At 39.7% G+C, this 15,667-nt stretch overlaps 1 protein-coding gene across 19 annotated transcripts in view; it reads right to left on the bottom strand.

Annotated features, from left to right (window-relative positions):
- The window catches only part of LOC148936493 (protein muscleblind-like), a 301,423-nt gene that overhangs the window by 68,497 nt on the left and 217,259 nt on the right, over nt 1-15,667 (bottom strand). The window contains exon 4 of one of the 19 annotated variants that reach the window (XM_089078077.1): nt 5,277-8,106. The exons of the other annotated variants lie outside the window; for them this stretch is intronic. Within the exon in view, the coding sequence (XP_088934203.1) occupies nt 8,068-8,106 (39 nt within the window). The 3' untranslated portion in view covers nt 5,277-8,067. Of the gene's footprint in view, nt 1-5,276; nt 8,107-15,667 lie in introns of those variants that run through there. 19 annotated transcript variants of the gene reach the window in all.

Below are 15,667 nucleotides of genomic sequence, written 5' to 3'. Positions count from 1 at the left end.
CATAAAGTAATATCCCAATACCGCTGCGCCTACGACTGTGCAAACACTCGCGCGCACCGCTCGTTTATTCGCCCCGCCACCACCGTGTCCCAACCCCTGTCGCGTCTCTATTTTTTTTTTTTTTTACCCGACCCCCTCGTGAAAGATGATAGCGCTGAGAACGGAATGCCATTAGCATTTCTCATTTCTGCCTTTTGCCACCCTTTATCTGCCAACGGGCGCGACCGCGCTATCGTCGCCGCGGATTCCGCGGCACGTTCGGCAACGCGGAATATTCGCGGAGGAAATATACATATCCGTTCGCCGCGTCGCGCCGCGAGTGCTCGATTTTTGCGGGTGTCCTCTCCATTTCTCTCGCTTGCCTCTCTCGGCAAGAATTATTCGGTGCCGAAACGTGACGCGTCGCGCGTAATTACGAGGGACACGCCACTGGAATTACAATCACGTCCCCTGTCCCGCCATTATTCCTGCCCGCGATTGTACGTATCGTACTTTTACGTAGCTAATAAAATCACCGTAGATTTTGTACATATCGACGTAATTATCCGATCTGTGACACCATTCTTTCACGGATCTACATTTAATCTCTTCATTTCTCCACCCCTCGGGTTATATATATATATATATATATATATATTTGCATTGGCTAATTCGTCATAAAATACTGCATGTATATATAAAATTATAAACATTCGCTATATAAAATTAACGCTTAACATAATTACCTTAAATCGTTCCGTAAATTTGCATTCGATACAACATTCGTATTATGAAGATAAACTCATTAGCGCTATATACCATATTAAACACAGATATAAATTCGATGAATAAAGCAATAAGTATCATTACGTCGCAATTATTAAAACTTGCCCGAATTAGTCACAACAATATTGACGCATTAATTATGTTATTGCAAAATAAATGGTCACGGTTTTGTTATAAACTGTAATACATTTTTGTGTACGGGATGTACGGGATTTATTATTACTTTGTGACGTAATCCACGTTTCTCCAGAAGAAACGCAGAGTCACGCAAAGCGAGGAAGAGACGAGAGAAACGAAAAACGTAGAGAATTGATGAAACCGCGCGAACGCGAATCTCCTTTCACGAAGGAACAACTAGCGAATTCGGTTTCTGTATCGCCGAGGTGCGCACGGCTGCAAGACGAATCCCTCTTTCGGAATTATTCATTATTCCACTCTCCGACGTAGCACCCCTCCCGTTTCCTCGCCACCCCCGCCGGCACTTTACGTCCCACCCACCACGGTCCTCTTCCGCAGCCATTTTGCGACTCTGCCTTCTCAACTTCATCTACTCGAACCCGGCGCGACTGTTGAAAGTTACATCGACAGAGCGGAAGGGAAATGGGACTCGTCGGCACAAAAATTGAATAGTTAAAAATTCATTAAAAATCCAGACTCACGCCCACGGAAATGAAGACGAGTCCAGCGGCGCGTTTCAGCAGAAGCCTGCATAAACGAAAATGCAGTAAATAGCGCAGTGTCGCGAATAAAGAAATTGTAACTGCCAGCCAAACGTATCGGAGGGATCTATCGATGATCAAAATTAAATTTTCATTCAAAGAAAAATGTAAATCACAAAAGTTTCGAAAAATTTACGCATTTAAATTCTAAATCCTGCGTGTAAATAAGAACGCAGAATATCCTTGCATAAATATATATTATTTAATAAAATTTCAACAAGAAATTGTCGATAAATCAAGAAATTACCATTTGACTGTCTACATGCGATGCGAGTTGCTTTATGTAACAAAACAGAGGGGTGTGATTTTAAAAATCATAATGTATCCTTGGATCGCAACGTACAAAAATGTTGAAAATTGAGTCTCTTAATCTGACGAGGTAAATGTCGTTTTAAGTAACTTTTTGATAATTGAAATCGAATAATTCCCATATCAATTTTGAAAGAGACATAAAGAGTCATAACCACTGAAGCTTGCAAATATCACCGCGACAAACGACCACCGTAGGTAGACGACGGATTTCATTGTCCGGGGTATAACGAACGACCCGTCGCTCGTCACATTCGGTCGGCCGTTTTTGGGACAAAAAGTTTTTATGATCTATTTGTACGTACGTGATGTGACGCATGCATGCGCCATTCCATGTGAGAACACGCGAGAGAGTTGTCCCACATATGGGAATAGAAGTGAAACGGTCGTGACAAAGCCGACCGGACAAAAACGTCGACATCGTCAACTTATAAAAATCCCTTATGACCATCTGGTATCACCTACAAATGATGAACCGAGCGAATGAAGATTGGCCCTGATATCGACGTGTCGAGAAGTGCGATTGCAATTGCACCGTATAAAATTAATTCAATATTGATCACAAATTGAATAATGCGAGTCATTAGATTGATAAATTTATTATCTGTAGGAAACCTGTTCGATAATAACAAATTTGGTGATATTCTGTAAAAAACTGCTCGATACGAATGAATGAAGAGAAAAATTTAAAAGCGACGATATTTTTCGCGTGCAAGACGTGTGGAGCGAGATTCCGACAAGGATATCGGCGGAAGGAAACATCAAACCGGTGTCGATCCAAAGATGCGAACACGGATAAATAAACCTGCGCGGATCGACAGATAGATGAAGATAAATACAGATAGATAAATAAATAGAGAGATAGATAGATAGACGGAAGGATGAGAAAGACAAATAGATACATCCATCTTTATTTCGCGCCAGGGAGCGGCGCCCGGGCGTCACGTGGGAATACTATCAGAAAGCCGGAAGCCACGTTTCGCCATCGCCGCCAAAAATCTCAGCGCGTTGCACGTCCATAGAGAAAGCACCATTCGATTCGCGGCTCGAAAATGTAGCGTTGGGGGAAAAAATCAAGGGAATCCAAACGTAATCGGTTTAACGCGTTCGAACGTGTTCTAACGTTGCGAAATGAAGTCTCGAGAAGACTTTCGTCGTCGTGGATGCCAAGATCGACGAAATGGGCAGCGGTTCCTCGCCGCCAATATCATCGTCCTCGTTCTCGTCCTCTTTTCTCTCTCTTCCTTTCCCTCGTCCTCGTCATTGTTGTCGATGGTATTATGGCAAACAAACAAAATATCGCAGTGTTACGGGACATGGGACACGACGCGCGGGGTCCCAAACCAGGAAAACCCGAGCAAGTGCTCGAGCAAACAATGACGGCGAAGCAGTATTGTTCTCCAAGTAATTGAATCCAGTCCTTCGGCCATCCGATGCTCGGCCAACTCTGTCGGTTCTACTCTCCGCTTCGTTGCGATTTTCTCTCTTCCTCCCGGTTTCCATCCGGTCCCTCCCCCTCACCGGCTCTTTTGTCAGAGTCATCGCGCCTTGCGCCCACCATTCTATCCTTCCGCCAAATCCCGACAATTCCACGAGATCCTATTTTTTTTCATCTCGTCTAAAAATATGTCGGCGATATACGAAAATCCATCACAGACGGACATTGAATTAAATTGGCCCTCGTTAACATTTTGTGACATTTGCAAGGTTCATCGAACCACGTCGGATTTCTTAACGATGCGTAAAAAACCTTTTAAAGATAGAAATGGAGGTGTTAGAGAACAAGATATACCAATTCATATAAATTAGACAGTTGCATGATAATTACTGACATTAATCATATCAGGATAATCTCTAGCGGTTACGAAATGGATAACCACATCGCCACTACATTGGTCATCAGTTAATTATGGATATGCAGTAATGGACAAGGCTTAAATGATACAAAATCGTAATTAAAAAATTTTCCTGTTGTCCTTTTTGTGACGATCACAAAAATCACACAGATATCGATTTTTTTTTTTATATCTGCAAGAAATTGTCCAGTCTAGACTCTAGAAGGATTCTTTTAGATCATTTATATTAATGGACGCCCATTGTTCGAAATGGAATTTGTTTTAAATAGACCGGAAATTCCGGACGATAAAAGTAAATGACGGATACACCCTGCTCGCGGAAATGCGAACAAAGCGACAAAGGTGATAAACGTATTCGGTATGCGAAAAAAGACGGCGGCCGCCGGCATGGTATCCATATAAAATAATGGTACCGCATGGCGGACGTTAACTCGGTGTATTGTCGTAGTCCAACGTCGTAAGCAGATATTGATATTGCTGTCATATTTGCAAAAGCGATTTCTCCAGCACTTGCGTTGACCAAATGCTGGCCTCGATATATTTACCAAGTACTTTATCATGAGCAGACAATTGCATCTACTCTCAGCTAAGTGTGCAATGCAATTCCGATGCATTAAACCCTGCAATTCTCTCAAGAAACTATTGTAACCTGCTTGGAAAATTTTCCACTTCGAGTCCTCTCGACAATGCTCGTAGAGTAATTCGAACCTATCGTCCACACGGATGTTAATTTTGAAATTCGAGTATTGTATAAAAGAAAATAAAGTTATTAAAAAGAAAAAATGTAATAAACATACGAAAATAAGAAAAATGATCGCGACAACCAGTGTTCTCTCGAGATTGCTTCGTAGAATTCGCTTCGTAGAATCCGACTTTCGATTTTATCCAACATCGCAAAAATTTTCTCCAATTTTCACGCACATCTACGTAATACGCATCTCGTATAGATTTATGTGACACGTCAATTTCTTCCGTGGACGCGAGCGAGCGAGCGCAGCGGAGACCTAAACCACCCATCGGGTGGAGGTTTATTGTGCATCGAGGGTTCCGGCGCACAGTCGGTCCTTTGCTTACCGAAGGCGTGTGTAACGTCGCATGTAGACGTTCTTTTGTTTGCACGAGATGAACGCGGCACCATGCGAGAGAGGGAGGAGAGCGAGTTTGCATTCGGTGGACTATCGAATTACCGCGCGCGCTGTCTACGCCGCGCTCGCTGCGAGTTCCGCCAACAACTGCAGAAGCTCTGTCACATCCATTGTTGAAAACGCACGTAACTATACGTGAAATCGTCTTCCGAGGGGCGGGGGGGGAGGGGAGGGGGGCCAATGTACCTTCGATTACACACCCATGACCGATGTCGCGCACACGCGGCACGCGGTCTCTCCCATCGCCAAACCGCTGTCGCACACATGCGGTACGAGTTATCACCGAATTAAACCGGCAGATCCTTTAAGTCAGCGTATAAATTCGCCCGTGGTGTACAAAATTTACATAGCAAATAATTCCTCCACAAATTAACATTAATGTACACGATACCTGGCATTATTTATTTTCGGCAAAATTTATGGTCGCTCATTTCCTCTTTTTTCTTTCTTCTTTTTTTTTTTTTTTTTTTTTGAAACATTCCTTTTGATCAGATATTAATAATGATTGGATTTTTGTATGTTTTTTTTTTTCTATATAAACAAAATTAAACATAATCGAGCGCGATATTTTTTTCTTTTAAAAGTCATCTTTACTTATTAAAAGATACAAATTTATGAAAATATCCAAAATTAACATAAAAAACGTCTAAATCCCACCAATTTTTTTGCCAAAGATTCAACGTATTCTTCTCGGTGGATTAGAATCCCGAATTTGAATCATGAATTTTCGAGACTGCAAAATACTGGTCCGTTTCCATCCTCGCGCGGAGCACTTTGCACGCTAGTCCGAGTTTCACTCGCAATTACGAGCCGGCTACGGACACATCGTTGAAAGCGGACAGTCGTCCGGCCCGCTCGTTTACTTCGTTTATTTACCGAGGTACTCGCGACTTGAGCTTTACTCGAGTAATTAGACTCGAAGCGCAGCGCTGTCTTCGAAAGCGAACGAAATGTCGGGGGTCGGGTCTGTCCCCGGCCAGCTCCGTCTCTCTATCTCTCCATTTCTTCTTCCCCGTCTTTCCTCTCTTTCTTCCTCCCGTGCATTTACTCCCCACGTTACAACCCACCCACTCCGCCCCCCCCCCCTCCCCCCTCCTCCTCCCGTCCCCATTCCGGGAGTTCACTTACAATCAGGATAGAAGCTTCCGAGATAACGTTGCAGGAAAGACCGTGTGTGCCAAACGCGTCGTCGCCGTCCGGTCTGTCGCGGGCGGATTTACTGCGTCGGGTTACCGCGTCTGCTAGCCGTATCCGCTTAAAATTAAAGCCGAAGAGCGGAATTATCCGCTCGAGGAACAAACGAGGCGCGAGCGGAAGAATTACGAACGACGGCGGTGCTCTTCCCGTCGCCCGCCGGAACGGGAGCCAGCGAGCGAGTTCGCGAGCGAGTAGCAACTTCTCTCTACACGCTCCGGAATTCCGCTCGAAACTATGGATACAAATGTTCGAAAGCGTGTGTTCGGTAGGCGTTTTTGCTCGCTCGGATAGGATTTACACTTCAACGGTAACGGCTGATTGCATCGGGTTTACAGCGGGTTTACGCGAAACCAGTAGCGAAGCATGTCGAGCGAAAAGTTGCTCGCTCTCCCTCCCTTTTTCCGTGCAAAATGTGCGTTTTACTAGTTTTTAGTTACTCTAAATGCTTTAAACGAAATTAAAATCTAGGTAAGAGATGTCACGTACGCGCACGCGCATGTAAAAAAATCTTATTAAAATTATTATATTTGAAGTATCAAGTTGAAGAATGTGTCACTTCGTGATACGATCGTGTTTTATTACGTTACCAGATCTTTTTAAAAATAAAATGCTTAAAAAATAAAAGTGAAAATTAACAAAATGAAGCTGTATATCAATGTATAACATATTAATAAACAATAAAAAAGTTAATAATAATATTCTCTAATAATTAAAATTTTTTTTCATTATTTTGTAATATGTGTTGAGTTGTACATAACTGTAAATAAGAAACAATTTTGTCGACTTGAGCTGTTTCAGAATTCGCTTTTTATCAGTTTTGTACAAATATAATTTGCTCGCTTATCTATCTTATTAGTTTTATATAAATCTGTCATTAACGTTTCAAGTGTAATTAATTTACACCGTCATTTTGAAATTTATGCATATAAATAGGATTATATAGATTTGCAAAATAGAGTAATGCAATCGTTGACTAATAATAGATAAGCAAATGTCAAACGTATTCATCAATATCAGTTGTCGTCAATCCGACTAATTTCCCTTTCTATTTGCAATCTAGCAAATTACAATTTAGGAAAAATAAACTTAGTAAATCATGATTAAAAATCAAGATAAAAGTAAAATATTGACGTCATCAATGTACCTAGATCCAGTAGCATTTTTTAACAGTTACATTTTTTGCACATATTTTGTACCGAATTTAACCAGTAAAATATCTCTCTCTTCAAAAAAGATTTCATCTTCAATAAATTTTCCATCTGTTTCCGTACACAAAATAAGCTGCGATATCCTTTTAAAGAGACTCAATAAATGCCTTTATTGGTGTCAAAAGCTCGAGAGTCGTCGGTAAACAACACATTCGAGATTTCTTGGTGAAAAAATGCGACGCCGACATGTCGCCGATTAATCTATCCTATTTCGTTTCGCAAATCCGCTCCCAGTTTTCGCTTGCATGCCTTATCGACGGTGGAGATGCAAATTTAGAAATACACGGCGACGTCGTGTCTAGTGGCTTCGATGCACGCGACCTTTACATACTGTTGTAGGCACCGCGTAGACGAATATTTTTGTAATTGAAAATGATCGATCGCGGCGCCCGCGAGTCTCATATGATATGATATGAGTAATAAGATTACTCACTCGAAAGATATGGCTGAGCTAGTGGAAAAAGTCGTCAAAAAATAAGATTTGTCATAGATTTATATAATCATCAACCTGCAACGAATAATTAATTAAAAAATGAAACGTATGTAAACGTATAAAATCGTTTTTATAAAACCACATCATTTGACAATATAATCTAATCAAAATCGTAAATTCGAAAATTAAATTAAGATATAAAAAATTTTTAGTTGCCTCATAATTGTAAGGGCAGAGAAGCAGCGGGTTGCCTCTCGCCCTGAAGAAGTGAACTGCAAACGTTCACGAAATGTTGGCATTGATAAATATATTAATCCTTTTAAAAAACGTTTATTAAATTACAATAATGATATAAATATAATATTATGTCAAATCGTAATTTTTGATCGAGATATATACAACTATATATGAACGTTTACTCACTCTTGGTCTCGATTAATGTGGAAGGGGCGAGATGAAGAAACAGTTACGTACCTGAAACAAGAAATAACAAGTCAGTATCAGTCGTCGAGCGATTTGGACGTTAATTTTTATTGCTCTCTTCGCGCGTTTCATTTTGCCAATCGGACAATCGCGACCTCAATGGAACTTATGGCCGACGGCGATAAAATTATATAGCGCTTCAACGCGACTCTACAACACTCTATAAAAGCGCGTAGTCCAGTAAGGTCACGTATTTAATAACGTCATACATTGGGCACACGCAGATAAATTGGATACGGCACGTATCAAGATTTACTCTTAACCATTTCCCGCTGCGAGGCCATAGCTTTTGATTTTCAATAAGACATGCTCTTTGTTCACTTTTCACGGATTGGGCTGCCCCACTACGGAGTTCATTGAGAGAGAGACGGACGGGTGATAAAATGTGACATTACGTGACTTTAATCGATGTGCCCCCAATCGATGTCCTCCTCCTTTCTCTTTCCTTTCGTAATGCAGCTTAAGTTTAATTTTTATCCACTTTTACACCGGTATTTGTATTTGGTAAACTGCAAAATTCAAAGATTTGAAAAATTTCGAAATACAACAAAGATACGCGTAAAAATCACTTTGTATAAAATTCATTGTGCAGAAAAAAATAAAAGTGTATATTGAATCATCGCATTGTTTGCACCGTCTTGTCGCTCAATTTCTTACTTAATACTATTTTCCCGCGAGATCAAAAGAAGATACAACTATCATTATATTGCATAAATAAACGGAAAAAAATCGGCTCTGTCGTAAATTGAATTCGGATATTGGCCGCATGCACACGCAGTTACATCAAATCGCATATTTAATTCCGATAGGAATATAAGCCGTACATCAAAGGAATCCTTTGAGCATCAAAGGACATCCCCGGGAGAAGAGCCAAGCATCGGAGAGTCGCGATCTAGTTTACATTCAAGCAACCTCTGGCTCTCGAAGATGGAACCAAAGAAAATTGTCGGTGGGATAGACGCAATATCATTGAGAAGAAACGACCTGGAATCTCCGTGAAACATTCTAAATGTAAAAATATTTCCGCAAAATAATTCACAATTTATGTATTTAAAATTAAAAAAAAGAACCTGTTCTTAGTAAGCATCGTTGAATTCTCAATTATAGAAAGTTACAAAAACATCCAAGATATCATACGAATTTATTTATTTTCGTTTACTTTTTTTACAATTCTCATAAAAATATATATATATTTTTAAGAGAAGATACGTAAGAAAGAATCTCGAAAAAACGTTCTTTTTCAATTAAATGCTATCGATAGTTATTAAAATTTAAATCTAAAAAAACGAGAGAATCTGTTTCTTAAATAAGCCGTATCAAAGTTTGTATGGTGTTCTACAATTAGGCTTTAACTGAAAGCCGCCACATAAATAGGTTTACGTTGGAAAGGGTCATGAAACATCCACGCGCACACAAAGTACCGGAGCACGAGGATTGCCGTCGAGGAGACGTTACGTACTTAGTTATCAAAGGTTTGCAGGGGCAGCAGCACCTCCACCAAGTTTCCTCTAAGGTCTTAAAGGTGTCCCGCGCATTGCACGCGAATTTCTCAAGTTATGATTTAGTATCTGGTGGATGGTGGTCTGAAGTGAGATCAGAAGAATACATCTCGGGAAATACGAGGGAGAAGGAGAGAAAATGTGTGTGTGTGTGTTGTGTGTACGTTTCTGAAAAAGCGATACCACGCGGAAATACCTTTATTAACTGTATTTTTATCTATCTCGTTTCTAGAAGAATCCGCATATGCGCGAGTAAAGAGAGACAAAGGCTATCTTGTATATACAATAAAAAAATAATATACATAGCATTCTTCTTTAATGCAATTTACTTATATTGTTATTATAGGGCATATTCATTAGCATAAGAAAATATACTGGTTCGCAGACACCCATTGTGATAAACGCAGACAGGAAAGAAACAACGAGCGAAAGCAGTTGTATACGTGCATCCTGTAGAAAAAAGGCGCAAAATAAGATAAAGAAAAAGTAAAGGCAGAACAAAAAAACGCATATACGATACGATAAACAGAAATAGGGAGGAAAGAGAAGTGGCGTACAGAGAGAAGTGCAAGTGTCGGCCGAGTGAGAGAAGAGGCAGACGGTATTGTGGTAAAGAGAGAGGGAGAAGAGGGAAGGAACGGGATGGGAACAAGGACCGGAAGAGAAGGAGCAGGTAGGAGAGGGAGGATGGCGAGAGGTCGAGAGGAGGAGTAACTTCCTAACAAGGCGGTTAGTTGCGGCTTAGCAACGCTATGAACGCGAAATATTGCGAGCCGGCGGGTTCTCCCCCGCTCTGCTCCCCCTCCCCCCTCTCCCTCTCCCCCTTCGTCGGCTCCTGCTTACTCCGGCTGTCTATGTGCCGCTGCCTGGCCATCTAATGCCGAAGTACTGCCGGATGCGGCAAAATTTCGATATGCCGATAATCGATTCTCTGCCGATGCGAGAGACGCAAATGGTCTCCCACAGCGGCTACTAATGTTCGCAACTATGATAGATATGGGATAACAACAATGCTGACGATATCAAAGAGTTCGATTATCTATATAGTAGAACTGTGCGGTGGATACGACGGGATGTACGTTACGCTCATTATCGTAAAAAAAAAAAAAAAAATAGCAATTATTTTTATATGTTCGTGACGTGTAGATCTGAATTCATCGAGCCTACGTTAATTCCGAGGAACGTTTCAGTTTCGTAACATTCAGCAGTCAATTTAAATAACAGACACTTTTTCATTTACTTTCTCATAGACTTAATGTAAAATAAACAATTATATTCGATTATTGTTGCCGATTCGTAATAATTCTAACAATTAAAACACAAGATGATGGTGCAGATTTTTCGCCGACACGATTCTGCATCGTAATTAAATCCGCTTGATTGGTTGCTGCGAACGTAAGCAGCATTTCTCCATGAAATCGACAAATCAACAACCGACATATAAAAATTTCATAAAATTGAATAAAATTGTTCTAGTTTACGTATCATTAGGATTATTTAATGTTCAGAAAAGTTAAATAGATACAGATGTTGAATAGATACAGATAAGTATTAAACATTTATAATTCGATATTATAGTAAAATTAGAAATTAGAAATTGCAATTGCTATTACAAATTGCAGTTACAAATTGCAACTAATTGCAACCGCAATTAGTAAAATTAGAAATTTCATTTTTAAGAAAGACATGTAAGATTTTCAAATAATACTGACTGACCTTTTAATTTTGCTTATTGTGAATATGTGTATATGTTTTCATATTAAAAAAAGTAATAATTATGAGCGTGAGGATGTTTTGACAGCTTGTCAAAAGCAGGTTAGTAATTGTGTGAGAGTAATTGCACACAAGTAGAATCAAAAATATAATACAAAATATAAAATAATAAAATAATATAATAAAAAATATAATAAAAATATAATAAAAATATAATAAAAAATATAAATATTTTTCATTTTTGTATTTATAAAAAAATTATCCTCTTCTAAAAAAGCCATCAAATGAAATGATCTCGAACATATATATATATATATATATATATAAAATAAAATTAATTATATACATTTAATTAAAAAATATATAGCATCAAAAAACCTAATCGAGATTTATGATTTTATTAATACAATACTACGTTTTATAGCATCAGTCAGTTTTTATAGACGAGCAAGTAGAAATTGTGCGATCAACTAGTTCAATTTTCGAGTTTGTCGAAGTATTTCCGCAAGCCACAAACCATCGAGCTCATCTTAATTAGAACATAATTTGTCAGCGGAGGTCTTAGCATCGAGATCAAAGGGTATAATGAAGGACATTGGAAGTTTCCGCACGAAACACAACTTCTTTGGGAAAGTTTCGCGAGTGATTCGATTAAATCCAAACGGCATGGCTCTCTTTGACATCACGATCTAATTATTTCCGACTGTAATCGGTAACGACGATTGAGACTTAAGAGCGGGAACTTATTTGTCTTCATTCGGTGTGCTTAGATATGCGTAGTGTCTGTTGCAGTAAATTAAAGCTGCCGACGTCTCTTTATTTCCTAGTTTTAAAAACGACAAATAGAAAATTATACGTGTACCTTGTGCCAAAATAATAAAATAATTTTATTGCTAAATAAATATTCAATATTCAATAGTGATACATAAAAATTTGCTGTTCAGATTTCGCCAGACACAAATTATGAAAACAAAAAAAAAAAATCATCGACACGAAAAGGTCGCGTGAACTTTAGATCACTCGATAAAAGTGTCGTCAACCAAATGACGGTTTAGCGGATTAATATCATTCATCACGATCTATTAAAGTGCAGTTTGTAAATCGCTACATCGTATAAATATCCGGATAGAAAAATCACGTTGCGAACGATGGAAGCGATTGATTTAATCGGCCATTTAGTTTCGCGGAGAGAATCAGCCGGCTTGTGTACACAGCCGCCGTACATGTCCACTTCGCGGGAATAGATATAATTTTTATTTATTTACACGAGGGTCGGCTATCGCCCTTAGCCCTTAGCATCGGATCGCAATAGAGCGGCTGGTTTATATTTTATTCATCCCCTATTGAATTCGGGCTCAATCTCACGAAAGTGTCTCTACCATGGCCACCGGGTCCTCGTGCTCTCTTTGCTGTGTCTCTTCTGGCTCGGATCAGGATCCCCCCTTCCCTCCCCGCCCCTCCCCCTCTCCTCTCTTTCCATCTCTCTCTCAGCTTCTACGTGATAGGTATTCCAATCTCACTATACTCCGCCAGACCTCCTCCTACTACTTCGAGAGCACCTCCTTCCTCGTTCTCCACTCGCTTTTCGCTTGTCCTCCTCTCGAAGACCACCCGGGACTCTGGGTTCTCTTTAAATCTGTACCACGATACGCCCCCCCCCCCTCTCCGCCCTCCCCCTCCTTTGCGCTCCTTCGACTTGACAATCGTTTGCAGCCTTCGAGCAACACATATCGTTTATCGAGAGAGAAAGAGAGATCTCGCGTAACGCCGAAATATCGCTTTTGTATATCGCGAATCCCTCGAATCGAACATTATCGTACATTACGTAAACAATTTGAAATATACAATTTGTTTATGCCAAGAGCACTGGGGTGCGCGAGAGAGGGTTCGTCATTACGACACGTAACTCGACACGGGAAACGGCAAGCATTCTTCGTAACGCGCCACAGAGATCCGAGCTATAATCGTCGCCGAGGAGATCTCGCGATAGAAAACGACGACGAGTTCTCCTCTGTGTCTTCCTTTCGTCTAGTTCCCACTTCCGCGCCGCTCTCGAGTCCTTCGCGCCTTGCAATTTCAGAAGTGTCGAGACAGCACTCGTACCCAGACACTATTAAATATTGAGAAACTCCATACCCTTCGAACTCCCCCCCCCCCCCCGCCCCGCACTCCGCGCCATCCGTACGTTACAACGCCTTCGTATCTCCGTCTACCTGCATACGTGACAATGCGTGTAAAAGATCTCTCGTGTAGCGACGCGCGTTGTTGTTGTTGTTGTTGTTGTTGCATTGTTACGTACACTTCTTCACGGTTCTTCCGAAACGAACGAGAATCGCGAAAAATATAACACTCGTTTTGAAGGAGATATTTCTTTAATCAGACTCAAACCACTGGATAACGTGTGCTTCTTGTAAATTTTTGGATGTTGAAAAGGCGAGTCAAGTTTTTCCAACACGTTAAGATTCCAGAATAATTACGAGTTGATATGCAAAAGTAACTCTTTTGCGATATTTGAAGATTTTATAAAGATAGCAAAAATCTGGATTCAAAGTCTTTATAATATAGCTAAAAAGTAAGATAAAAATGCATTTTACAAGATAAATAGTGCATTCATGACTTTTGATCAGAATTTCAGAATATCGAGGGATGAATCATCTTTATAAAAAAGTCTTCAAGTGTCGCAAAAAGTTATCAAATATTATCAATTATTTTTAATACTCTAACATGCTAGAAAATTTTACTTGCGGCATTTTAAAAATCTATAAAAATACCTTGTCTAATTCGAAATGTCTAATTCGATTTTTTGCTTTAAATTAATATAATTATACATAATCCAATAAATAATAATTTCAAAACTACATATAAAATCATCAAAAAAACAATAAAGATATTATTAAACATATTATGAAAAAGTTTATTAAAAAAAAAAATCTCAATTATCTAGTTCAATTTTATTATAAACCTAATAGTTATAATTGAAAAGATCCATCAATTATTCGTCGATCAAATATGGCTAAAGAAAGAAAAAAATGTGCAATCGTTTCTTCTGAAACAATTACAGCAACTCATTTAACATTAGCCTTATTCAAATTGATTTTGTGATTCTCTTCCTAATCTAATCTAATAAGAAAATAAAAACTTGAAAAAGAATGACAAATCGTATATCGGATTTACTCAACAAGAAAACGATAAATTACTTACAAAGAATTACAACATAAAATGTAAAAAAAAAACCCCCAAATAAATCTCAAACTTGGCATGCAACTCGGTACTTCGATGGTTCAGCCTGAGAAAGGCAGAAACTTCGCATCGGATGCCGGCTCGCGGAAGCGTCGCACAACGACAAAAAGCACAAGTCCGTCGCACAACGACAAAAAAGTTACGGAGAATAAGACCGGTTTCTGCAGCGACGAGGAATCCGTGTCACGCCTTCGAGCGCTAAACGTGCTTCACAAGATAAAACGCGGCGCGGACCCGGCCGCGTACGTCGTACGTGTGTAATTGTCGATCGAACGTCTTACGGCGAGTACGTCCGAGAAAAATGCGGGCCCGCCATCGTAATTCGTCGAATATCGAGGAAACGTTGTGTCCCGAGCGCGAGGTATATCTCGAAGCTTCGATAAGTCGGGCGTACGTGCCGCCGCCGGGGCCCGCACGAATAATCGGAGTCGTTTAGCTCTCCGGCACCGGCCATCATCCGAAATTTACGATTTCGTGTTTATTCCGCAGAAAACGCAAGGTAAAACAATCCCCGGTATAATGGCAAAATCGATTGTGATCCCCACCTCGCTGGCTGGATGAGCTACTGTATCTATTTAGGAAATAAAAAAAAACATCAAAGACTAGTAAGAAACCTTCCACGTTGAAATTTTCACGCAATTGCAATTGTACCGTAACAATGATAAGTAGTAGTAGTAGTAAAGTAAAGATACAATTTTTACATCGAAAAGAAATTTACAAGTCCAACGAGAGCGTTACTTAAATAAATTTTAAGATATAGTGTTTTTAAATGATAGAAAAAAATACGAATTTTTATTTATTTAATTTATACGATCACACTCGTACGTTAAATTTACGGACTAAAAATAATATCTGTGTGCAAAATGGTAAATAAATGAATTAAATGGAAAACTATTCTTACTGGTTTACACGAACTCGGTATTACCGTTTCTCTTTTCTCTCGCTATTGCGCAACGTAAAACCATTTTCTCTTAATGACACGAGCTTCCCGAAAATAGGCTTTACATCACGCACTCGTATCCAGTTTCCTCTTTGGCCCACGTCAACGATGGCGCACAGACGCGTACGACGCGCCTAACGACACCGGGGTGGTACCTTTA

Source organism: Pogonomyrmex barbatus, unplaced genomic scaffold, assembly GCF_055798465.1.
Source record: "Pogonomyrmex barbatus isolate J1 unplaced genomic scaffold, ASM5579846v1 scaffold21, whole genome shotgun sequence".
NCBI classification, from domain to species: Eukaryota; Metazoa; Arthropoda; class Insecta; order Hymenoptera; family Formicidae; genus Pogonomyrmex; species Pogonomyrmex barbatus.
Note: the sequence above shows the minus strand (reverse complement) of the source record. Positions and strands in the feature narration are given on the sequence as shown.